Source organism: Prionailurus viverrinus, chromosome D3 (assembly GCF_022837055.1).
Source record: "Prionailurus viverrinus isolate Anna chromosome D3, UM_Priviv_1.0, whole genome shotgun sequence".
NCBI lineage: Eukaryota > Metazoa > Chordata > Mammalia > Carnivora > Felidae > Prionailurus > Prionailurus viverrinus.
Genome location: NC_062572.1, coordinates 95,284,322 through 95,310,317, shown reverse-complemented (window position 1 = coordinate 95,310,317; position 25,996 = coordinate 95,284,322). Strand labels below are relative to the sequence as shown.

The following is a 25,996-nucleotide window of genomic DNA, read 5'->3' as shown; positions in this document are numbered from 1 at the left end:
TGCCCCGCCACCTGCCGGCACCCGCAAGCGCACCAGCTAACTGGCAAAATGGAATCAGCAGCACGGAGACCCGCCTTCACATCCAGCCAGTTCACGTTCAGAACAAGAGTCTACCGAGTGGCGGGAGACGAGATCGTGCCAAGGACGCTGCTGGAACCTCGCGCGTCCCGGCGAGCCCGGGCAGGTGTGACGCCCGCTCAGCGGCTCAGAACAGCCGGTCTTCCTGGCGGACGGCAGCGGCGCTGTGTGCGGGCCCCTGGCGACGACGACAAGGAGGGTGGCGAAGGCCCTGTGCCCACGGTGCCCGCCACGTGACCGGGAGCAGTTACCGCGCAGGAGGGTCCCAGGCTCCCCTGTGCGGGGTCCCCTCCTACGGGTCACCCGCTGTGCCGCCCCAGGCTGGTCTGAGTCCTAAGAGCACTGGTGTCAGGAAGCCCTTCACGCCGTTGGCGCATGTTGCGCCCTGACCCCGGTGTTTCCAGCGGCTCGTGTCGCGGGAAGCCCTACTCACCGGCTTGCACAGGCCTCTGTCCGTCTTTGCCTCAGCCTCCCAGATGTGGTGACCGTCTGGAAGAGAAGGGCAGAACGAAGGCTGTTATCCGCGTGCCCGGTCCAGCACACCACCCCAATCCCCTTGCCTCGACCAGGCGCGGGCCACCCCGGAGACCACAGCCCCGTCCACTCGCACCGTGCTGGCTGCTAATGCGCAAGAGCAAAACGTCATGTGAGCGTTGCCACCGGAGAGGACGCGCTAGGCCCACACGCGGGGGCAAGGAGCCTTGTGGAGCCCGAAGACCCCGGGCTCCGTGGGAGGGAGCCCCGGGCAGCGAGCGTCCCGAAACCCACCCTGCCCACATCCACAGGCTCGCCGCCCCGGCCCCACGGCACCCACGGGAGGGCTCGTGAACACAGGAGACGTGCCGGTGAGCCGGTAAACGGCGCGTGATCTCCGGACCTGGACCCAGGCGGTGTCCTGGCTCTCAGACCCGCCGGCTCCAGCTCCAGGTGCACCGGCGGGAAGCATAGACCTGGTTACCGCGTGCGTTCTGGGAGCAGAGTTATCTGAGTAACGAGTCGGGGCCCGGGAGCCACGATCCCGCCTCTGCTCAGAGTAGCTGCTGGCTGAGCGAGAGAATCCTTTCTGTGACCGCTTCTCGCCACGTCAGGATATAGAAACGCAGAGCGTGGTATTTCTAACCTTGCCCCAACGGCCGTTTGCGTGTTTTAAAAAAAAGGTAGAAAGGCTCCCGATGGGCCTTGAAAGGGCTCAATGTCCCGTGGGCCAGGCCTGGAGGGAGGGGGCTTCGAGAAGCCCACTGGCAAGAACGACTGCAAACCGAGCTCTTGGCCTCTGGAAGCCCCTCGATGGCTGGCCAGCGCGACGGGGCCCGGCGGGGTGGTTACTTGGAATTAACAGCTGTCCGTCTCCTGCTGAGACCTCCCTCCTCCCCATCTCCTGTGAAGTCTGTCCCCAAACAGTTACAGCCAGCCACAGTTCCCGCTCCCATTCTGGTTTCAAAGAAGAGATGTACGTGTGTTACGATTCAGAAATTATAAATAAAGTAGACAAAATCTCCTTTTTCTGCCTCACAGTGCGGGCGGGCAGGGGTGGAGGGTGGAGACAGAGGGAGGAAATGTGAGTCACACAGAGCCCGGAGCAGCGTCTGTGTGCCAGGACCACACCAGCCTCTCGGGACGCCTGAAGTCCCAGCACAAATTACCCACCAGATGAACCCACTCGGTGATAAAATGCAGACCAGCGGCCCAAGGGAGCAGCATCCACGTCTCCTCCAGAAAAACATAACAGGAAACTAAAAATACACTCTGCTGTTCTTAAAGGCATCAAGACCCACAAAGCAGCTAACTTTCTGGAGCCCCGTGAGCCCACGGCACGGGTGCGGAAGCATCTCTGTGAACCCCGGTCCCTGAGCTGGCGGAAGGTCCCGAGCTGGTGTGAGCCAGGGATGCGGCTCCAGGGGCCGAGCTCGGGGACGGGGCAGGCTCGTCCGGGCCGTGCAGGCCAGACGGGCCTTGGCCCCGTGGGCAGGGTCCCCACCCGCTGCTTGCTTAAGGTAATCAAAATTACTCTTCCTGTAAGCGCAGCTCCTATGTTCCTGTGCCTCTTAAAACAACTTCAGAGGGACGCAGCTGTGGGAGTCACAAGCGGGGACAAACCTGGCCACTGCCCAGTCTCTGCCCGTTGGTGGTAACCATGGCTCGAGTTTCCCTGAGGAATTCTCGAGTGTGGCCAGGCCTCCTGTCGAGGCGCAGAGAGCACACAGGGGGCAAGAGGGAGGTCGAGGCCCATGAGGGGCCAGGGACACGGCAACAAGGAGGCCGAGCACCCCATCTGTCCTCCAGGAGGGGTCAGACCAGACTCGGCCTCCCTGTGAACACCTTGCAGGCTCATCCGAATAAGGAAACCGACGGAAGGCTCTGTGGGGCCCGCCGGCCAAGAAAGCGCTCCAGCAGAGGCCTCCTCCGGCCCCTCCAGCCCCTCCTGAGCCTAGGGGCAGGGTCCCCCCGTCAGAGCGGCTGCCCGGGGTCGGCGAGCCACACGGTCCACCGTGCACGCCGCGTGTCAGCTTTCCCAGACACCGATCCCGAGAGTCACGCACTAACAGAGTATAGGCCCATCCGGACACGCTGGTTAAAGCCGGGCTTCTGGAGACCCCGCAGGGCGGGAACCAGCGGTCTCAAAGGCCCAGGGCTCTGGCCCTGTTTTCCCTGAGTCTTCGTGTCTGTTTGAATCACAGCCCATGGGGACAAGCACGTCGTGGTCCCTCTGTTTCCACTAAGGGCCCTAAACGAGTGGCCGTCCGCTTGTGTATCAGGATGGCAGCTTCGCGGCCACTCAGCGTGGCTGATCATCACGGACAGGTTCCCGGGGGCAGGGTGCCAGCAGGACCCCGTCGCCGGTGGCCCCCCCCCCGCCCCCCCACCCGAGCTGGGGGCGTGGGGCCCTGCCGTCCGGCCTCGGGGCGTCCTCCTTGGCTGAGCACAGCCTCAGCCTGCACGGGGTAGGCGGGTGCCGCACGGCCTCGGAGCTGCGGCCTTATCAAGAGCTCCGCGGGCCTCAGCGGGGAAACTGTGCGCAAGCCCAGAAGGAAAAATGTTCCAAACCATTAGGGAACTCCCTGCCTCGTGAGTCATCGGAAAGGCTTCCCCACCACACCCGCCCCGAGGCTTCCACAGCACGGCTCTTAGTCACACACCTCCCGGGGCGGCTCGGGGAGGACGGGGCCACACGTGGAGGTCCCCGGCCTCCGCGGGAGCAGCGGCTGCTTTCCGGAGGCACACTCGAGTCCCCGGCACACAGGAGGCGCAGACACCCGTGACTGGCTTTCGACCGAGTCACAGCGTTGGCCGACGGCCAGAATGGAAACAGCACGGAGCCCCCGTCGGAAGGACCCCGCGCCTGAGTGGCGGGACCTCGTTCCCTGGGGCCCTTGGCCGCGCACACGGTCCCCTCCGCGCCTGGCTGCCGGCTCTGGGAGCGGGCTCAGCCCAGACAGGCGCGGACCAGCACCGCAGCGCCCTGTCCCCGGGCTGCCAGCTGGCAGGAAAAGCAGCGAGCGGGGTGCAAACAGGAGGTCCCTCTGCACTCCCGTGGGTGCCACGGGGGAGACGGCACCCGGACCCCGGAGCAGTCGGGGCCGGCCAGGGCGGGGGGCTCCGGGGTTGTTCCGGTCAGCGGGAGGGTCCCCACACAGCTTGTCTTCATCCCCCCCAGGCCCCCCAAACCCCTCCAGGCCTCACACCCTGGGGCGCCCCCAGAGCTGCTCCGACCAGCCTGCTTCCTGCAGAAGACTCCAGAGTGAGAAGGAAATCACCCATCGGCCTGGGGCTCAGCCTGGGCTTTCCTCACGTGGCCGAACGTGGGATTCCTGGGTGCGTGCCCCAGGAAGGGGGCCCACGCGTGCACAGGCGGTCACTGGAGCACACGGGCCAAGAGGTGGGCACAACCCCAGAGTCCGGCCACTGCAGGAAGCTAAGCACGCCATCTATCCACAAGACAGGAAGCCACCCAGCCTTAAAGGGGACAGAGTCCTGACGCGCGCTCTTTGTGGGCGCGAGGAGCTACGCACAGCAAGGCCCTGTCCTTCCAGGGCGGCGTCCGGGGCAGGCAGAGCCACGGGGACGGAAGTCAGCTCTGAATCGGCCAGGCTGGGGAGAACGGGGTTAACGGCTAACAGGTAAAGTCTCTTTGGGGAATTTCTGGAATTAGCAGGGTGGCTGCCTGGCTCTGAACACACCAAAAGCCATTGAACTTTAAGTGGCTGAGCTGTGTGCTCTGTGAGCTGTGTCTCAGCAAAGCGAACGCAAGACAGAAGTCGAGCAAGGGCTGCGTGCGGCATGCTCCAAGGCGGCCTTCGGAGGAAGCAGAGGCAGCCGGTCCCCCTCCGTCCAGCTTCACACTCTCGACACCTGCCCCCTCCCGTGCCCTTCCCCTTCCCACCAAGACTGAGGTGGGAAGCTGCCACCCCCCCAGGTGCCTCCAGTTGCCTCCCTCCCCGCTTCAGAGGGACGTGTGCCCACGTCCTGGATGTCCCCGGGGTGCCGAATCGGAGGTGGGGGGCTGGGCGTGGTTTGGCACAGACCTCAGGGAAAGACTGGTCACCAGCCCAGAGAAAAGAAGTTTCGGTGACAACCTTCTCACGGCAGGGACGCAAGGCCTCTGGGCTGGCTTGGGGAGCCCCGTGGGGGACTGCGGACGGGCCCTCCAGTGCTGGGGTCACCAGGCCCCAGGAAGGACTGGGAAAGGCACAGAGGTCACACCGAGCCTCCACTGGCCGCCCCTATCCCTGGGGTGTGGACCCCAGAGACCATGGCGGGACCCCACAGGACAGCCCTGCAGGGGAACGGAAGGCCCGCCGGGCTGGGCTGCAGCCGTGTCTCCCCACGGGCATCAGGTCGCCTCCCGGGACATCAGCAGAGGGAAGCTGAGCCAGGAGAAGGGTGAGTCTGGGACCGGCTGCCCTGTGGCACCGGCCACGCTCCCAGCTGACTTTCCTCTCCGGCTGGGCTCCTCCTGAGACCACTCAAAACGTCTCAGTGTAACCGTGGGGCCAGCGTTCAAGTCCAAGGCCGCAGCGTAAGGAAAAACCCTTCACAGCACGGCGCTCCCTCCGGTCTGCTGCTTTCCTTCTGCTCAGCGGAGACGGGCACCTTCCAGAACCACCAGCCCTGGGAACGGTCACAGGTGACGTCGTGCGGGGACGCCGGTGCCCGCGTGGGCCCCCAGGCCCGCGGGACTCTCACCGCAGAGGCTGCCCGAGAACACTTGCCTGACATCACCCTCTCGGCACGCTGACACAGAGGAGCAAGGTGGCAGTGGCTGTCCGTGTGGACGGCCGTCCTCCCGTCCCTCCCACGTCCACGCCAGGAGACCCTTTTCTTTCTCGCCAAGTCATGACCTGCGGGCATGCGAGCCGCACCGCCGGCTGGAGGCATCCGTACCTGGGAAATTTCCGGAAAAGCTTCAGAACCAACACACCAAGCTAGTGGGACCAGAAGCCCCGCAGCCATGGCCACAGCGCAGGGCAGAGGAGGAGGCGTGGCTGCCACCACCAGAGGGAGCGGAACACGACCCTGCAGGCTCTGCCCAGCAGTGGGCACCCAGGGCTCCCGACACTGTCACTGCCACGCTGTGCGGTTCGGGGGCGGGGGGGGGGGGGGGGCGGCCACACCCCAGGACAACAGGAGGCTCGTCACATACACACGGCCCCCTCTCACACCCACACCCACGGACCACATACGTGAACTCACACACACCCTAACACACGCATACCTGCTCACACACATGCCCTGACACACACGGGCTCACTCACACACGTTCTGACACACACGGGCTCACACACACCTGCTCCCACACGCACGCTGACACACACCTGCTCACTCACACACGCTGACACACGCACACCTGCTCACACACATGCCCTGACACACACGAGCTCACTCACATTCTGACACACACGGGCTCACACACACTGAAACACACACCTGCTCACTGACACATGCTCTGACACACACGGGCTCACACACACTGACACACACACCTCACACACACACCCCAACGCACACTTGCTCACTCACACACCCTGACACACACCTGCTCACTCACACACGCTGACACACGCACACCTGCTCACACACATGCCCTGACACACGGGCTCACACTGACACACACACCTGCTCTCACACACCAATACATACCTGCTCGCTCACACACGCTGACACACACATACCTGCTCACACACACACCCTGACACACACAGGCTCTCACACACTGACACACACACCTCACATACACCAACACACACGGGCTCACTCACACGTTCTGACACACATGGGCTCACACACTGACACACACCTGCTCACACACACCCTGACACACACCTGCTCGCTCACACACGCTGACACACGCACACCTGCTCACACACATGCCCTGACACACGGGCTCACTCACACTGACACACATACCTGCTCACACCCACCCTGACACACACCTGCTCGCTCACACACGCTGACACACACATACCCGCTCACACACACACCCTGACACACACAGGCTCTCACACACTGACACACACACCTCACATACACCAACACACACGGGCTCACTCACACGTTCTGACACACCTGCTCACACACACCCTGACACACACCTGCTCACTCACACACGCTGACACACACACACCCTGACACACACGGGCTCTCACACACTGACACACACACCTCACATACACCGACACACACGGGCTCACTCACACACGTTCTGACACACACGGGCTCACACACAGGCACACGCACCTCACACACACACACCCCCGACGTACACTTGCTCACTCACACAGGCTGACACGCACACCTGCTCACACATGCCGACACACACCTGCTCGCTCACACACGCTGACACACGCACACCTGCTCACACACGCCCTGACACAGGCACCCTGCACACACCACTCCTAAACCGGCCGCTGGAGTCCAGGCCTGTACTGCGACCGGGTGCATACTTAAAAAGAAACATCACCTAAGGCCCCCACACCCCCTCTGCTGGGAGGTGAGATTTCCGCTGCTCTGGGCCACGGCCTGAAGCCTCGCCCGTGAACACGAAATCGTCTGTGCCGATGGTCTGAGAGCGTCCGGGAGGCACAGGTGAGGAGTGAGCCGTGCCACACGCACACACACGCAGGCCCAGGACGGACAGCTCAGGGAGCCCACGGGCCAGGGGCCCACACTTCCCCCTCCACACTCAGCCCCCAGGATGCACCCAAAGAACCCTCTTCCAGCAAAGTGGCCATTGTCCTACTTCTGGAGCAAACGGACACATCTCCGACCCGTGGGAGGGAGGTGTGCTGACCCCGCAGCCCCCTCCCTCCCACAAGCCTCTCCACCTTGAACCCGGACCCCCGAAAGGACTTTATTCACAACAGCACCAGGATCAGGGGTGTTCAGAAGCAGGTTGGTGAGGACCACAAAGGGGCGTGTGCAGGTGCAGCCGGGGGCGGGGCCCGGGGATTCAGGCTCACCGCCCGCTGAGCGCCTTCCCTGCCCACTGCCGGACGGGCCCAGAACGGGCGTGGGGGCCGCTGCCGCCCCCACGGACCGTCCAGTCCACCGGGTGCACCCATCAAGAGCCCCTCTGCCCATCCCCCACCCGGGAGCAGGTGTGGGACGTGTGCCGCCTCCCAGAGCACCCACTGGCCGGCGGCTCAGCCCAGGAGGAGCCGCTGATGGGAGAGACCAGCAGAGCCACCTGGGGCTTGGGGCCTTGTGGGGGGGGGGGGGCGTCTGAGTGCCCCACGAAGAGGTTTCGAGGGAGCGATCCAGCATTGAAGGGTGCTCACACCGCGACCCGATGAACTGCCTTCCACGTTTACACCTCAGAGGCCCCACGTGTGGGCGTGGCAGCAGCTAAGGACGTCAGGCGGGGCCCCGAGACCATGCAGACAGAACACAGCCGACCTGCCAGCCCACGGGGGCCACGGGCGCGGCCACGGGCTGAGTCCAGTCCACACAACTGCCAGCAAAGGAAGGGCTTGTTCTTGAAGCCTCTAAGTCTGGGTGAGGTCTGCTGTGCGGCCAAGAAGCCGAAACAGGCTCTGTTTGCGGTTTTCAGGAATCACCGCGGAACAGGCAGGAGCCCGCTCGGAGCCACCTGCAGCCCCGGTGTCAGGGACGCGATCTGGCACGTCCAAACCAGTGACACGTTTGGCTTTGGCACCTCAGCCCTGCCTCCAGAGCAGAGCGAGTTCACGTTCCACGCGACGTCTTCACACGTGTGGGACACGTGAGGGTCCTCTGGGCTGATTCAAACGTTCACACGCGTGTTCAAATACATGCTCGATCCACACCGCTGAGGGCAGCTCCAGAGATCTTCACTGCCAGGGATGGGGGGAGAGGGCCGGTCAGTGTCTCACTCCCGCACGGGGATGTCCACGATGTCCGCAGGCGAGCCCTCGACGCAGCCGTCCAGCACTGGACTCTCGGCCCCGCCGGGTAAGTGCGTTCAGGTTTTCACACACTCAGCAGCGCCGTCTCACGTGCGAGCCACGGCCACTGACCCCAGTCCTCAAAGGAAAGGCTCTTCTAACCCCGGGGCCTTTTGCAAAACACAGTAAAGGCCCCCCCCCCCCCAAAACTACAGGGCTCTTCTGGAAAGCATCATCACGTACGCGGCCAGAGCTCTGTGCTGTCACGTCCTGTGTGACATCCTGATGTCCCTGCAGCCCCTCATCCTGCCCGGGCTGCCCCTAGGGACCCGCTGACGCCCACCGGAGGCCCAGAGCCACCTACCGGGACGCCTGGCTCCCGTGCACTGACTACTGCTCTTGCCACAGGTGCCACGAGACCCTTCTCCAACCCCCTTCTCTCATGGAGGCGTAGCCGCTGTGGCTGGCCCGCCAGGCAGGAACTGCCCCGTGAAACCCTCAGAAAGGTCTGGGTTGCTGGTGCAGGGGCTGGGGGCGCCCCGGAGACGCCCCAGCGGCTGGGAGAACAGTGCCCGCGTTCAGGACTCCCACAACAAGGTCTCTCCGCTCACATTCCGGCCTTGGTGGTTTAGGGACTGAACTTCACAACAGGGCAGTGACCTCATCGGAAGCCTAGAGAACAGCTCGGCCCTAACCTAAATTGGCTTTAGCGGTATCTCCAAAAAATCAACTAAGAAAAGCCCAGTTACGGCTGCAGTGGGCATCGGGATGCGTTAGGAGTGGCACAATGGCCACCTGTGCCTGGAGTCAAAGGTGAAAGAACGTTCTCTTTTGAAAACGTGACTTTCACGTACACGTGTGAACGCGCAAGCCGTCTTCTTAAATACGAACACACAGCCACCGACAGCGTCCAGACGTGAAAGCACAGTGTTTACACCTGCTGGTGGTGGCCACAGGCTGTGACCACGTCACCACCCACACCCACGTCTCGCCGGCTGCCACGGGAGGGGGAAGGGGAGGGCCCCACGCAGCCAGCCTCCACGCGGCACGCGAGGCCCTGGAGTGGATACGCACGCGGGGGCCGATCAGGACGGCCGGGCGGTGAATCCCGCCCCGCCAAAGAAGCCACACGGTGCCCACCAGGCGGGGAGCACCCAGGAGGCACCCGAAGGTCCTGCCGTGGTGCCAAGGTGACGACTGTTCAGGAAGGAAGAAGAAAGCCGCGTGGACTTGTGCAGCCGCCAGAAAAGCAGTGACTCAGGCCAAGTCGCAGCACAGCGCCTGGCGACCCTCCCCCACACGTACTCGCGTGTGTTTAAGCTCAAAAGGTTAAATCGTTTCAAAATTAGCCTCCTCCGAAAAACAGTGTCCAGCAATGCAAATTCTCCTCATCATCACCACATTCGGTCCGATTTTCTCCATAATTCACAACATTTTCCAATCACATGCGTGATTACACGGGCACAAGCTGAGCACACAGGACCTGCCGGCCCGTTTTGATGGAGGCACTTAAGCCTCCTGCACAAAATCAAGACCCCATTGTGGACGCGGGGCACCGCTGTGGCTTCTGGCATCAGCGTGGGTCCTGCAGCCGTGCTCTCTGGAAAACTCTGAGCGGGGGCGCGACCCCCTGCAGCCCAGCGGTGGCAGCACCGTGGGGGGCACTTGCCTGGCCAGCTCAATGGGGACCGGCCTCCAAACCACAGCTGCCCAGAGCTTCCGGAGGGACCGGCCACACGCACTGTCACCTGCCCCCCCCCCCCCCCCCCCCCCCGCCTTGCTTTACTCTCATGAGCGCCCAGAGGCCTCTCCTGGGGCGGGGCGGGCGTGCACACACCTACATCCGCCCTGCCGCACACCTGGGCTCCGCTCTGCATGCGGAGGACTACACCTGCCACCCAGCAGTCTACACACACACACACACACACACACACACACACACCACACCACGGCTGGGAGCCCACAGCAGCACCTGCCTCTGCATCTCTGGGGCCTGAAGGACGCCACGGGGGTGTGGGGAGGCCGCCGAGCCAAGTGCGGGTCCCACGGCCGCTGCGGCCACTGAGCATCAGGATGTTCACCTCCCAAGGCGGTGATTCTGACACGAGAAGCCATCATCTACACAGGGCAGAACAGCGCCTCCCGAGACGGCCTGAGCAGCAGCCACCCAATGCCAGGAAGCAGACGTGTGCCCGGGCCAGGCCAAGGGCCCGCCACGGCCAGGGAGCAGGGGGCGGCCCCACACCCGCTGATGTGGGCCACGTTAAGGACAGGCCTTGACCCAGAGCTCGGTGATCTGCTCCTGCTGTGCGGCGTGGAGACCCCAGAGCGGCCCCGCTCCGCCCCTGGGAGCCACCCCCCACCCCGGCGGCAAAAGCGGGAAACACGCGGACAGTCTGTTATAGAGGAGATACCTGGTGCTTTCTCCACGAAAATGACCTTGGAGTCTTGCAGAAAGTTATGGCCGGACAGGACCATCTTCTTCCCGCCGAGGACGGGGCAGCTGGCCGCGCTCTGCTTCTCCACGAGGGGCAGCTCCTGGGCCGACCGCTGGGCTGCGCGGGGTCACAACAGGGGGAATGAGCTGGAGCCCCGGCCCCACCTCGTGCCACAGCCCCGGGAGGCCGCCCCAGGGTCAGCCGGCTGGTCAGGAACGGGCCCTTCCCACGGGCTCCTCGGGGTTTGGTGGGGGGGCATCACGCACTCGGAACACAGGGCGACCGCACGCGACAGCTGGTCGCCCTCACAGCTGCTGCTCCAGGGCAGGTCCGCGTGATGACGCACACACAGGGGCGAAGGCGCATCAGCTCGTGTGTGCGCAAAGATCGCGACTTCAGTGGTGCGTGCACACACGTGCAGTCTGTGCAGTCTGAGTGCGTGCCTCTGTGCGGTGAACGTGCCGGCCCCCCGGGGTGACCCCGGCCTCTGCTTGGATAGGACACACCGCCCCGGGTAAGGAACCCCCCCTCGGGACACCCTGTCATGGTGGGAACGGGGTGTGGGCTTTGGAAGCTGGGAGCCACCACGAGACCCCACCCTGGGCGCCGTGGGGGAGCGGGCCCAGCGTGAACTGAGGGGTGGGGTCTCGCGGTGGAGGCTCTGTCACAGCCAGGAGTGGCGGACAAGAGAGGCGGGGGTCTGCTGGGACAAGGCCAGGCAGCAAGGCGTTGAGCATGAGGAGTCAAGCCGTCTGGAAAGCACAGGACGTGGGGCGGCGGCGGGGCGGGGGCGGGGGGAACCGAGGCTGTTCCGGGCACAAATAGTGGCCACTTCCCTGGCCACTATGCATTCTCACCCAACCAGTGGGCCCGAGGGAGGAGGCCACACTTCAGACACGTGGAGCCGCCTGCAGCTAACCCACAGGCCACGCCAAGGCGTGGGGACAGGTGTCCGTGGGGCTCCACACAGGGGTCATGAGACAGCCATCAGGGGGACGGGGTCCCCGGGGGCTGAGGTGAGGGAACCAAACCCAGACACCCCCACTGAGATGGGCGGGCAGGTGAGCCAGGGACACGGGTAAGTGTCCTGAGACAGCCACGACCGGGTGAGAGAAGACGGGCCCTAAAAAGGTGACGTTCCGGCAGCGGCCAGTGGGTGTGGCAGGCCTACAGAATGCTTCCCGGTGACCCACCCCCAGGCCCAGGAAAGAAGCCGTGCTGAGGACAGGCGTTCGTGGGGCGTCCGCCAACGACCTCATCTGCCGGAGGACCCTGACCCCTTGCCGCGGCCGAGCCCCCGCAGGAGCACAGGACTCAGGCCCAAGGCTGGAAGACAAGACGACGGAAAGCCAGGAGCTGCCGGGGAAGATGGGCTTGTCATACAAGGACTGAGAAACAGGTTTGCTCAGCCCAGTGGACCAGACGCCCCAACCCCACCGCTCAGGTTTCTGAAAACCTAGGGATTTGCTCGAATGGGGCGAGAGCACCCATCTCAGGGGTTCAGGACAAACTCTCCTCTCTGTGATCCCCGCGGGTGCGAGGAGCAGGGCGGGCGGAGCCCGTGAACCTGAATGCCAGAGAGGTCAGGGCCTCGGGGGACGACCCACGAGAGGTGGGGAGCAGAGCAGCTGCACATCGGTATGGGCACACTTGATGGGAAAAGTCTATGCGAGGTCACAGACGGGAGGGCGTGTGGCACGGGGCCAGCTCCGCTACTCACAGCACTCGATGGGGTTCGAGGCCACTTGCAGGGACAGCGTCCGGCCGTTGGGCTGCGGGATGTGGACCCGGAAGACCAGCCTCACCCTGGTGTTCTTTCTCCCGATGTCTGTCTCCCCTTTGCGCAGCTCGATGTCCGAGTTTCTGAGCTTCAGGATCCCGGCGCAGTCCACGCTGCCGGAAACAAGGGTCAGACCGTCTTTCAGTCCCTGGGGCAAGGCCCAGGGCGTCCCACCCTGCCCTCGAGAGGCCCACCGTCCGCGCGAGACCCTAGGAGCCACGTGCGGGCAGGAGGAGGACGGGAGGCTGTGAACGGAGGCCCTACTCCCGCAGGAGGTCAGTCCTCAGTTTACGGGTCAGTCCCTTGGAACTAGCGAGCAGGCCTGACTTTGCCCCTTGGCCCGTGCACCTTGGTGGTGGCCGTGTTCAGGAATGAACGGGCGTCGCGCTCAGGAGGAGAATCAGGCACGGGGGCACGCTGACAGCGGGGGACCGAACCGTCCAAGCGCAAGGCCCACGGCGCCCGGCGCCCTGGAGCAAATCCACCGCCACAAATGTTTGGGGTTTGCCCAGGTGTTAAGCGGAGGGCAGAGATGCAGAGGAGGGAAGGGCACGCAGGCCACACCCCCGAGCCGGCCCCCAGCACCCCAGCCCCGCGGGCGCAGCTCACATGGCTCTCATGTTGTTCTCCGGCAGCAGCGGGATCTCCAGGACTTTGGTGTTGGACAGGATGGCCTCGTGACTGGTGGTGGACACGGTCTTGCCCGTGATCCGATGCACCTGGTAGAAGGCGTGGGGTCTCAGCAGGCGGTCGTCAGCGGTCCCGATGAACAGCTGTAGCGTGAGCGGCTCGTTCTCCAAGTAGCCGTGTAGCTGGCGACAGAACAAGGTCCCCCGTCAAGCACCCTGCACGCAGACTGCTCAGAACCGGTTAGATTTTTATAAGCGAAGGCTGATTCAAATGGAAACTGTGCAACAGGTGCTCGGTGCTAAGTCGTTCCGCGCCCCCGCCCCCTCCGCTCCGTGACAGACGACGGGAACGCCGGGTGCTGAGTGCTAAGTCGTTCCGCGCCCCCGCCCCCTCCGCTCCGTGACAGACGACGGGAACGCCGGGTGCTGAGTGCTAAGTCGCTCCCGCATGCCGGCACCCTCCTCCCTGGCAGCTTGTGAGCACCATCTACACTCCGCCCAGCATCTGTTGTAAGGACCGTGTGTGGCTGGTGCCACCGGACACCCGGGGCGAGGCCTTTCCCGAGGAATTCAGGCCCCGCAGCCTGCAGGCTGGGGTCCTGCTTCTTGAACAACCTGTCCCGACGGCACATTATAGTCCGCAGACGCGAGTGACCGGTGCACGGAAATGCCACCAGTCCTTCCAAATGTGCAGGGGGGCCGGGGCCGCCCGTTCTCCGAGAAGCTCCCGGAAGGACAGACACACGTCCTCGCCGTCCCGCCCACGGGGCACGACGTGAGAGCCGCACGCCTGGTGAGTGAGCCAGAGCACCTGGTCAGGGCAGACAAGGCGCGTGCGGAGGGGGCGTGGGCAGGGTGGGCCTGAGGGCACCCGCGGCACTGCCCAGGCTCCACCTCTGCCCCGTGACACGTCCACCATGAGGTCACCTCACCCACCCCGAGGACCTGCCCAGCGGCACAGGCCCTGATGATGGGGACAGAAGAGGTGCCCTCAGGGACCAGGCACAGGCAGCGAACACCGACCAACAGATGGAGAGTGTCCCTGGGAGTGTCCCCGGGCGTCCAGAGGGGGACGGGGTGTCCAGAGGGGATGGGATGTCCACAGGGGAACGGGATGTCCAGAGGGGTGTCCAGAGGGGGAGGTGGCGTCCAGAGAAGAATGGGGTGTCCAGAAGGGGACAGAGCTTCCACGGGGGACAGGGCGTCCAGCAGGGAAGGAGGCCTTCAGAACCTCCCGCAGTCCCCATGCTGGCTCCTGCCGACCGTGTGTGCGTCTTTCACGTTGGTCTCCGCGGCTCTCCAGGCACAGCCCCGGCCTCTGGGGCGATGCAGGCGGCTGCCTGTTGTAATTTTCACGGACTCTTCGGTGGACCAGGCACTGGCCAGCAAGACAGCATCGGACGATCAAAGGCCCTGGGCTAAGGGCTCGCTCCTGTCTGCACCCGTCACCGCTCTGTCTGGAATCGGAGGCACCCGCGAGTGGTGCACACTCGTCAGCTGCCACCAGAAGGTACAAAGGCCACTTCCCCGGCTTCGGGCAGCAGTCTGAGCAAAGGCTTCATTCGCTGGAGGCTGCAGGTGTCCCTGTGCAAAGTGGATCGTCCTCCACGCGGGGTGACGGGCTGTGCCACCCCTGGGACGCCCAACGGCTTGGGAACGAGCAGACGGCCGAGCGCCAGACGTCCTGCTGTCTGTCAGGAGCAGGTCAACAGCTCCACCCAGGGCGTCGCGAGACCTGTTCTAGGGACGCGAACGCCGTCACCCTCAACGGACCCGGGATCTCCAACACAAGCACTCGGAACGTCAAGTTTAAGATTAAAAATGGGATCCAACCCTGTGAATCCGTTAACCCTGAGGAGCAAACAGTAGTGGAAATCAGCAGTGAACCATCGGCCGGAACCATGCTGATAGAAGACTCGTTAAGTGACTGTCACTGCACTTAATTACGGCACGGTGCTTGCAAGCTTGGGGTTCTCGGAAGAGGGTCCTCCAACGAGGACGGCTCGGGAGGCGCACGCACCCCCCGCCAGCATGCTGAGGGCCAGGAGGAAGGAGACCGCGTGGTCAAGGCCGCCAGCGCGTGGAGGGCCAGGCTGCCCCGTCCACGTGACGTCACAACTTCCATGCGAGAGACGCTGGCCACTACCTGTGGGACGTCCTGGAGACAGAGGCGCTCAGTGCAGGAGGGTGTGCCCAGACACACAGTCACGTGCCCACGCACACACACACTCGCACCGGGGCTCTCCCACATACTCTGGAGCGCTGTGCTTGGCTGGGAAGGTTCGTTGCCGGCCGGCGGCAGGGACACACGCAGCCTTTTCCGCCTCGACAGGGTCCCACGCGTCTGTGGACGTGGTCATCACCAAAGCAGCCTTTTCATGTAAAATCATCGTGCTTCCGTCCCGATCCACGGGTGCCTGACGCACACAGACTAAACACGCGTCTGACAGGCGTGTGCACACAGACAGGGAGCGCGGCTGAGCCGAGCACGGACGTGAGCCCGGGCCTCCGCAGAGGGACGGGAGATGCCACAGCCATGTGGTGGGCGCGTGGGCAGAGAGGCCGAGGGGCGCCTTCCCTGCCCTGCCCGTCCGCTCGCCGGGGGCCTCGCCGTGGCCGCGCACGGAGAACCCGCAAACGACTCCTTTCAAGGCTGTTCCTGCTGATGCGGCTTAATCCCGCAGGGACGCCTCTCCTCTCTGAACCGAAGAGCTCTTCCTGTGTGCACGCACGAGCGTCCCCAGAGGAGCGCCGTTGGGTCGGGACGGCAGCGGCCACCGAAGTTCTCGCCTCCTTGTGGGGAGGGCGCCTTCGGGCCTCGGCCGATTTCGTGAGCTTTAATGAGAAACCCCTACTCCGTGCTGGACTCGAATCTATGTTTTTGTAACAGAAAACATAAAAGTAACATCAGAGGCTGATTAAGGGGCAAATTTTGCCCCTCGGTGTTCCGTTCTGTGACGTCTAACGCAACAAGACCTAAATGAGTCTTTGGTCGAAACGGTCTCTCGTGCGGCTGAGGCGGGTCGGTTGCGTGCGGAGGGCCCGGTGGCACTCAGGCGGTTTGGAAGTGACAGGTTAGAGCCCCCCCGGGACCCACGCTGGCACTGCTGATTGCACGCGGGCGCAGCGGACTGTGGGTATAACTTCCCCTTTTAAAAACATGCTACTTCAGTGAAAATGGGAATACTTAAGGTTTAGCTTGGGAGATAAACATCTATTATTTAAAACGCGAAGTTCATTTTAAGAAAGTAATTTAAATACTTCACGTGCTCCGCCGCATGGGTTTTCTGCCTCTGGCACGTTTTAGTACCTGTAAAACGCTATTTATAAAATTACCTGTCATAACGATGGCCTCTCTTTGCTTCAACTAAACTAAACAAAATGCATTATTCCGTTTTCAAGGTATAAGAGCCGCCAAGTTTTCTACACGTGCGTGTTTGTTTTTAGCTCCTGTGCCAGCTCAGCACTTGTGGGGCAGTGACAGGCGGGTGACAAGTGGGGCAAGTCCTCTCGCGCTGCCACTCGCGCTCGGGCAGGTGGGGCCGAGCGAGCCGCTCGCGCAGAACCATCCGTCCGAAGGGAAATTTACGTCCATCTGGGTGTTAGATCCGAATCTTCACACGACGCCCCAAAGAGGAGCCGTGTGGAGAGGGAGACCCGGCCCCCAAACGGGATTCACTTGCCACCCCCACGCTTCTGGCCACCATGCTACCCTGTGAGCCCGCGGGGCGTGAGCGCGGCTGTCACACCGGATCCCGAATCCTCACGGCCTGCACCCGCGCTGCTCCCCCGCCCCCCACAAGGGTGTCCTACATACATCCACACAAATTCCTGCCAAATAACGGGAAGGAAAATCCCACGTGTCTGCTCGCCGGCACCATCACTGGACACGGGAGGGGACGGCGCTACACCGACCACGGCGGGGCCCGGGGATCGGCCGTCACGCCAACTCACATCTGTGACCACCACGGCACACAAATGGCCGCTGCCGTCAGACGCCGACCCCCCCACTCCCGGAGGCCGCGTTAAGGGGAGCGGGAGACGAGAAAACCATGAATGAGAACGGAACCACCGCGTAACACGTGGGGCCGAGGTTGGCGGAAGCCCCGACTGAGCACACGTGACGGGTCCACACAGGCCTGTTCTCTCCCAGCAGCCGGCCCCCCCTCTCTCGGCCAGGCCTCCAGGCAGCTGCTAAAAACGGCGGGCAGAGCTATCTCTGAGCTGTGCCTCTGCTGAAAAGTAAGTGTGCGAGGGGCCGCAGCCTCCCTGCCTCACCACGATGCCTGGGATAAAGCCGCCAGACAAAGACAGTACAGAACTCAAGAGGCTGGCGGTGTTGTGCGTGCACGAGTATACACACGCAGAAGCACGTGTCTCGCAACACGGTGTGAGCATGTGCAGACGCGTGCTTGTGGGGAGGCATGAGCAGGTGTGCCGGGTGTGGGCAGAGAGGGTGGCTGTCCCGTGGAGAAGCGGGTGGGGCAGGACGAGGTGACGGCCCAGGTGCAGGCCCCACCCTCCCTCACAGCCCCCAAACACCTGCAGGAAATCCAGGCAGACTTCCCGCAGGCAACGCCACAAGTCATTTTCAACAGCTCTACTGAGGCAACGTTTTCCACGGCATAAAATTGACCCGTTTTAACCACGTAATGTAAGACTTGTAGTCTCTCCTGGAAAAAAGCTCAGGGACACAAGGAAAGCAGCTAAAACAGGCTGTTTTCTGATGTTGTTAACGTCGGCACCACACTGCCTTCTCGGGAAGGGCCAAGGGAGACTCGGTTACCATGAGGACCGTGCACCGCACCGGGTCTCTCGGAGCCACTGCCCGCAGTGGCCCTGAGCGGGGGGGGGGGGGGGCACACGGCACCTCGTCGCCTCGAGGCCCAGCTTCTCGGAGGGCAGAAACACCCGAGGTCGTGGGGTCAGATGTCCGTCACCTGTGGTTGTGTCCACACGCTCTTGGGTCCATCTGTCCCTGTCTGCAGGGGGCCAAGGAAGTGATTAGCAGGTGTGACCAGCCAGGCAGGGCCAGGAGTGGCTGCACCGTGTGTCCCAGACGCGGGCCCTCCCTTCTCTCCGAAGATTGGAAAGTGCCGGCCCCTTGGCTGGCCCCAGCGAGGTCCAGAAGGACCTAGAGTCACAGACAAAAGTGGGTCCTGGCACACTTCCGAGGGAGACAGAAGACGGAGGATTGTGGCTCTCACCGGAAAATCAATTATGTGTGAGTCTCACGTCTTCACAAAAGCAGCTGTGCCATCAGAGGGGAACAGAGGATGGAACGGAGGGGGGGCGCTCAGGCAGGAGCAGAACCTCTGACAGACCACGGCAGCCCGCCCAGCTGTCCCCGGGCCCCAGGGCCCCCCGGGGGCTTTGGTCTCCGTCTGTCTCTGTCCCCTTTCCTCGCCGCCATGCCCAGGGTGACCGTGCCGGAGGGCCTGGCTGCGGGGTCTGGGGTGGGTGTGGGGTGTGGCCAGCAGACTCCATGGGAGGCAGGAGATGGGACACCAGCGAATGGTGCCACGTGAGGCTGCGCACACCGTCCTGGGGCCACATCTGAAGAACCGGTAATCGGAGCAAAGAGCATCCACGGCGGGGAACGTGGCTCAGAGGCCCGCGGACAGAGCCGTGAGCGGCTCCGGGCTCTGCAGCCTTGGCGTCTTCCCAGCACCTTCCCCGGGTGCCCGGTGCACCTCCAGATCTGGGCACGGACCCAAGCGACGTGGGCTCCAGTCTGGAGGTAACGGACCATAGACCTGTCGATGGACGCCCCAAACCCTGTGCCACGGAAGGGGAGCTGGGGGGGGCCCACTCCCTACACACACACACACACGCATGTGCACACACATGAAGTACGCACAGGCTCACACAAGTGCACACACTCGGGCACATCCACCTGTGCGTGCACGCAGGCCTGTGAGCGTATACATGTGTGCATGTGTGTGTCTGCGTGTGCACCACACCCAGCAAACCTTCTGGGTTCACACCGCACGGTGTTACGTAAGTTCTCGGAATTCCTCCCGCGAGGGACTCCCTTGACTCGCACGAGGTTTGCCGCGTAAGCCACATCTAGAGGTGCCCGCCGCCAGCCCACGAAGCCCTCCAGCCGTGGTTTTCAAAGCTGACGGTCACACACGGTTGGCAACAAGGCGGCTCTGAGGGGCTGCACGAGGTTCCTTCCAGGAAAAAGCTCATTTCTGGGGTCCCCACGTGGGGCCTATGGAATCTTTCTACCTTTCTGAAAAAGCGCAAAATAAACAAGCCAAGGGCTGTGGTTAACGAGCCCATCGTCTAAGTATTCAGGACACACGACACCCAGAGACCGTGGCCGCCCAGGACCACTGGCCACCGCCCGTGGGCGGCACGCGGACAGCCGCTGCCTCTGTGGCTCATACTCACTTCCGTCAATGGGACGGTTATATTTTACAACAGATTTTAAATTTTTCAAGGCCTCGAGTGGCCAACCGTTCACCCAAAACCCCCTACACTTTACTTCACGTCAGCGTGGGTGTGCATCTTGGATGAGACGTGGATGAAATTGCTCGGCTGTCCCTCTCCCGGGGCCCGGGGCGCCCACTGGACGCGCACACAGGGCGAAGGCAGGGTCTGGAACACCTGCCAGCACGTCCCGTCCCACCAGTGAGGTGCTGCATGGGGCAGGCGCCAGGCAGGGCTGGAGTCACGCGTCCTCCGGCTACCCCGCTGCGTCCCAGGGTCGGGACGTGGTCTCCAGGAGGGAGGGGCTTTGAGGGGAAAAGGTGGGCAGCGTCCCGTGGCTCCGCAGTTGTGAGGCCTTAGCTGACTTGGTTTCCAGACTTGACTGTAAGAAACAGGTCCCGTCTTCACTCGGGACTTGGCCTCAAGGCCGCCCAGCCTGCGAAGCTACCTGAACACACGACCCCCGGGGCTTCAAGAGCAGCTGTGCACTGTTCTCGGGCCCTGGCAAAGCTAGCCTGTCGTTCGAGGGGGTCAGGGGCGCCAGGCACACGTCCGCCTCTCGCCACGGGGCTCATCTTCTTCCCCGTCGAGACCTCGGACCTGCCCCCACTGATGACGGGGGAGAAGGGCTCACACACGTGGGTCCGACGAGGTCAGCGCAGGGGCTCACCTGGCACCGGGACCCCCGCCAGTCCGCAGGCACGGTTCGCGCGTGTCCCTAATTCAAGGACACGTCCAGACGCCGAGAGAGATAAGGTCCTAGTCCGCAGGCCGTGTTTCCCGGGACGCCACTTTCCAGCATGCCGTCACCGTGAGCCTTCCTTCCAAGTGGTTCCCATCCAGCAAGTGACAGAGGAGGAGCTTCCGGCCAAGGGCAGGGAGACGCGCAGAATCCCCGGGGCTTTGTACGGCTACAGGGCACAGTGGTTGTGTGTGAGCGCTGAGTGGAACACACAGTCTCCAGGCTGGTTCCGGCTGAGCCGAGCACGGGCGGGCAGAGGCCAGAGGGAGGGAAGGGAGGCTTGGGCGGCAGCTCTGTGGCCGTGTGGGCACCTGCCACCCGCTAGCCCACCACACACAGGCGCGTCGTCCCTCACGGGAGCAGGGCAGCCGAGGCCACCGAGCCCCGCCCCCTGCAGGCTGACCCTACAGATGGGACGGCTCTGAAGTGACCCAGAGACGTCACCCACGGAGCCGGCGGGCGGGATTCACACAGACACACGTGGAAGCATCCAGAAAAGAGAAATTACATTACTTCTGGATCAAAGAACGTTTCGCACGGAAACACTACATTTAGTGTTTCTAATTAAAAACATGCTGAGAAGACCCAACTTTCTGCTGAGGGAAAAATGATCTAGAAACAGAGCGCATAAGAGCCTCAGAAACCATTTGGAAATGTTAAACTACAGCAGCAAACATAACTTCAGTGACTCCAGAACCCAGAGCACCCCCAGGAACCTGGTCATGGTGGAGAAAACTTCTGGAAACGTCCGTCTTCAAAGAAGGGCCCATCCAGCGGTGTGGTAGGTGTGGCGTCTACACAGGCACGGGCTCCCATCAACTCACGGACCTGCCCACTGGTGGCCTGCCCCTGGAGGAGAGGGTGTCTGGGACCCCCTCAGGACCTCCCGGCCCCACGGGGTGGCCCCCGCCCCCCGCAGAGGCCACTCACCCCCCGGCCAGGCCCTCGGTGTTTGCCATCAGTGACCCAAAGGACAGCGAGGGCAGGGCCCCAGCACATCGGCTGATGGAGGTGCTGCACAGCCTGCTGCCCACAGCCCTCCTCCCTGCACCCAGTGCTGCTGAGGGGACACCGCCCGCGAGGCCGGTCAGGGAGCGATTGCGGGTCCCACCTTGGCGCTCTCAGGCCACAGCTGGGCCGAGCGTCGTCTGTGCTGACGCGGAGCAGAGCCCAGTGTTCTCCCGGACCAGGGAGAGGGACTGGGGGCAGCCCGGCTCGGCGGGACCGCGGCTGCCAGCCCGGGACACGCGGCCGACTCTCAGGGACAGTCACGGAACAGCAGCTCAGGAAGGAAGCGTTCTCCAGTCCACAGACTGCTCTCAAACACGGGACAGACTTTAAAACCACAGGGCAACAGACAAAAACCCAAGCATCTGGACAGTCGGTCACTGGCCACCCGCCTCCTTGGCGTGCAGGAGCACTGAGTCCTGAGCTACCTGCGGCCCGCAACGGGGGTCTACACTGTAGGTCCCAGCACGTCCCTCTCCCTGTGTCGCCCTGCACTGGTGGGGCCCCTGGGGGACAACACCCGGGGTAGAGCCTGGCTCACAGGCCGAAGACCAGCCCCGCCAGGCACCACAGGCCAAGGGCCAGCCAGTGGGAATGAAGCCGGACCTCAGAGCACACGGAGCAGGGACCCCCTGCCAGGCGCAGCCCCACCCGCGGGCACCAGGCGCCTGTCACCTGGCCGCCATGGGGAGGCACAGCTGGGATGTGGATTTCCCAATTTTGACATGTTTATTAAAGATGATAATTTCTTGGGGCATCTGGGTGGCTCAGTCAGTTAAGCATCTGACTTGATTTGCGCCCAGGTCATGATCTCACGGTTCGTGAGTTCAAGCCCCGATCAGGCTCTGTGCTGACAGCGTGGAGCCTGCTTGGGATCCTCTCTTCCTCTCTCTCTCTCTCTCTCTCTCTCTCTCTCTCTCTCTCAAAATAAACTTTTTATAATTCTTCACCATTGTCTCCAGTTAAATTGCCTGGCGCCCCCCCCCATCACACCCTCCCCCCCATCACACATGCGCCTGATGTCACGTTTCTGAGGCACAGGCACGCATCTCTACGTGGAAGAGTCCCGCACACTGCTCTGCCCTCAGAGGGCCTTTCAGAAAACCGCCTGAGAACACTCTTTTACAGTTTCCACAGCGTGCAACAAGAAAGCTCAAGTGCTGAATCAAGATTTCTGGCGGCTTCCACTACAACGCTACTCACGGACTTTATTCCCAGGGGGATGTCTGGGCGGCATGGAAACCAAAACCACGCTTCCATCAGCTTGGTGGAAACACCAAACTCAAACGGGCGTCCAGGAGCCCGCCTGAGTCCGTCTGCCTTCTCTGCACACCAGCAGGTGGCAACAATATTCCAAGGACCCCCCCCCCCCCAAACTGAGATGACAACAGACTGGCCACCTGAATGGCACTACTACAGTGACACAAGGCACTGGGGCACCTCTCTGCACAGTCCCAGCGGACGTCTCTGGCTTTCTTAAGAGGGACGAGCCCTCGTCATCATAAAAGTTGGTAACACATTTCAGGGTGCTGGGCAGGTACAACCATTGTGGACCCACACGTGTTGGGGGCCAGATGGCCCCCCTGCCTGACCAGGACAGGGCGGCACCTACAGAATTGTGTGTACTCAGCAGACCACCTGCCTGGACGCCCCCCTGGACGCCCGCCTGTGCATGCTGCAAGGGTATGGGCGGCCCCAGGAACGTGAGTCCACACCCCCTCCAAGTCGGCCAGACTGGACTGCGGGGCCGGCTGACATTGGGTTGGGGTCAGAACTGCATCTGAATCCCCGCTGCGCGAGGGCTCCGTGGGAGGGGCTGTTCCGTGGATGCCGACGCTCCCACCCAGCCAGCCCCATGAAAGTTTGTCATCAAGTACTAGTTTATTCCAGTAACATCTATTTCTCTGCCTTTTGTGGAAATCCTGGCTTTCCAGGTTAGCAGCCCTGTCTGGACAGAAGTGACACCTGCCGTGACAAGCCAGGTAGGAGACGACGGGGTGCACGTCTGGGTGAAAGACCGTGCCGTGGGCCCGGGCAAGCCTCTCTCCACCCGCCCGCTCACGCCCAGGTTTCGCACACCACAGCTCTGCAGCCCCACCATTCAGGCGGGTGAGACAACAGCAGCGAGACTTTGCCAGCCCAGCCTCTAGGACGGGAGAACGCGGGCTCTTCCCCAGTGTGTCTGTCCCTGGGCTGCAGGCCCCAGAGGCCTCACATTACAGGGACACTTGCCACGCACTTGCTGGGGCACAGCTCAGCCCCGATGCACCCGGGGCAGCCTGCATGAGCCTGAGGCCAGGGTGGTGTCCGGGTCCCTCGAGACCCCCGCCCTCGGCTCCAGGGCCGATTCCGGCATCACCGGGCAGGACCGATGCCAGCCACCGGTCACCAACCACCCGTCACCGACCGGGAGCCTGGAACCGACAACACCAAATACAAGTCTAAAGTGCCGTTTACGACCTCGCGAGACTTCCCAAGGCTTCTCGTCTCAGTGACCTATTAATTATTCACGCAGACCCGGCCTCCTGTGTGGTGGGCTAGATGCTATCAGACAGTTATTTCGGGAGCTTGGTAAACAGAGCTTAATTCTTTGACCCCTGGCTCAGAGGTCAGCGATGTCCCCCAGGTTGCTCCTTGGGCCCCTGCAGGGCAGCCGGGAACAGACAGGTTCTCTGCAGACGGGCCACCGGGCACAGCACAGGGCAGGGAGAGCAGGCAGCGGGGTCACACAGGAAAACAGAACAGAAAACCAGGGTCAGCAAACCCGTCTGGCCGGGAGCCCAGTCTGAAGGAGGGACCCTCAGGGCAGAATCCTCTGGGTTCTCAGAGGCAACACTGGAAGAGGGCCAGCCTTCCTGTGCCCCCTGGGAAGGCAAGTCTCACGCAGGCCCTTCCGACGCCTCCCACCTTGCCCGGGGCTCGGGGGCCTCGCTCTGCCGGACCCTCTGACGGCCACACGCCGGCCTCCCAGGGCCGGGACTACAGCCAGGGCAAGGCTGGCCCAGGAGGCCACGGGTACTAACGTGGGCGCTCGGGAGACACGGACGCCGGCAGAGCCCACGTGACTGCTGAAGTCCCTTCCCACCCTCCAGTCCCGGCCCGTGCCTGGGAAGGAGGCACCTCCCGGAGGCAGGTGCACCGGGCGGCTCCTTCCTACAGTCAGGGACACGGCTGACCCGGAGCAGGTCCTGCCCTGGGGCACGGCTGGGTGTCCCGTTCTGCACAGGGGCTGCGATTCGACGCACAGACTTGGAAACGCGGCAGAGCCTGGTCGTCAGCGGCTGGCACGGGGACGTCATGTTGCCATCAGGCTTCCCCAGGAACCGCCCCTGCGCGGCCTGGTGGCAAGGGCGGGCACCCGGCTTCCGAAAAGGGAGGAGCGGGCGTGGCGCTGGGGCTCCGTGTCAGGATGCGTTAAAATGACTCCCCACAGGATAAAACCTGTGGTTAGCAGGCTTTTGCGGCACCTGAGAGCGTTTTCTATTTTCACGTGTTTTGTAATTACACACTAACGCTATTTTCACCCAGTGTGCGGGCCACCGACTGAAAAAGAGAGCAAACCCTCCAAACCCCTTCTTTTTAACTGCTCACCTCATATGTGCACAGACGGGAATTCACTTTGCCACGGATCCATCAGAAAAGCCTCAGTCGCTCATCTCTCACCCGCGAGAGACCCTCTCAGCACCTGACAGTTTCTGCTAGGCACCATTTTCTCGCTGTATTTCCCCCGTGAGGCTGGGGGGGGGGGGGGGGGCGTTCGGCCCGTTCAAACCCACAACCCACTCTTGCATCTAATCTGAAACAATCGTTCAGATGTTGTAAATGCCACTTCAAGTTCCGTAATCCTCGCCGTAACATCCACACTAGAGACTGGAGGCGGGGGTCCCGCGAGGGGTGACGGGCACAGGCGGACGGACGCAAAGCACCCGGAGACCCGGGCTGTGCTGCCCGCCCTCCCCAACCCCCAGGACAGTGGCCGCCGGCCGCGGACCATCCTCAATCACGCGCGCCAAGTCCCGGGCATCGCACGTCCACGCGGAAGGCGCTAACGTCCGCACGCGGCTGTCCCCACTGCAGGACCCGCTCCCCCTGCTGCGTTTACTTTTAAGAAATGGGGGTGTTTTGCTGCCGGATTCTCTCTTCTCCGTGAGCTGCTCCGCGGCCTTTCCTGTCCACAGCAGTGCACTTTTGTTTGGTGAAAACGGCTGCGGGAAAGGGAGTCCAATGTCTGCAGTCACAGAGCCGGGCTGATGCCCGCGTCCCCCGACCTCAGCCCGCCGTGAAGGCGGGACGGAGAACGCCCAGCTGGCCGCGGTGTGTGCGTCCCGCAGCCAAGCAGGCAAGCACTAGTCAGCATGAAGCGCAGGGCCACAAGCACGGTCCCCGCAAACTCCAGCTGCTGACTGTCGTCTGGGCGGATGGCCTTTCTCTCTGGGGCTCCTTCCCTGGCAGGCCTTCTGTTTATCGGAACGGAATAAAGTAAAAGCGTGCCGTGCCCTGCCAGGCGCCCTCCGGCTGGCCTC

General features: G+C 63.0%; 1 protein-coding gene across 8 annotated transcripts in view; it reads right to left on the bottom strand.

Annotated features, from left to right (window-relative positions):
- Positions 1 to 25,996, bottom strand: part of NFATC1 (nuclear factor of activated T cells 1) — a 110,986-nt gene that overhangs the window by 52,479 nt on the left and 32,511 nt on the right. For all 8 annotated transcript variants that reach the window (XR_007145726.1, XM_047827262.1, XM_047827258.1 and 5 more), the window contains exons 4-7: positions 13,266 to 13,468; positions 12,597 to 12,769; positions 10,853 to 10,993; positions 512 to 567 (exon numbers count right to left, since the gene is read on the bottom strand). Coding sequence is in view for 7 of the 8 variants with exons in the window: in XM_047827262.1 (XP_047683218.1) it covers positions 512 to 567; positions 10,853 to 10,993; positions 12,597 to 12,769; positions 13,266 to 13,468 (573 nt within the window). In the remaining variant the exon portion in view is untranslated. The remainder of the gene's footprint in view (positions 1 to 511; positions 568 to 10,852; positions 10,994 to 12,596; positions 12,770 to 13,265; positions 13,469 to 25,996) is intronic.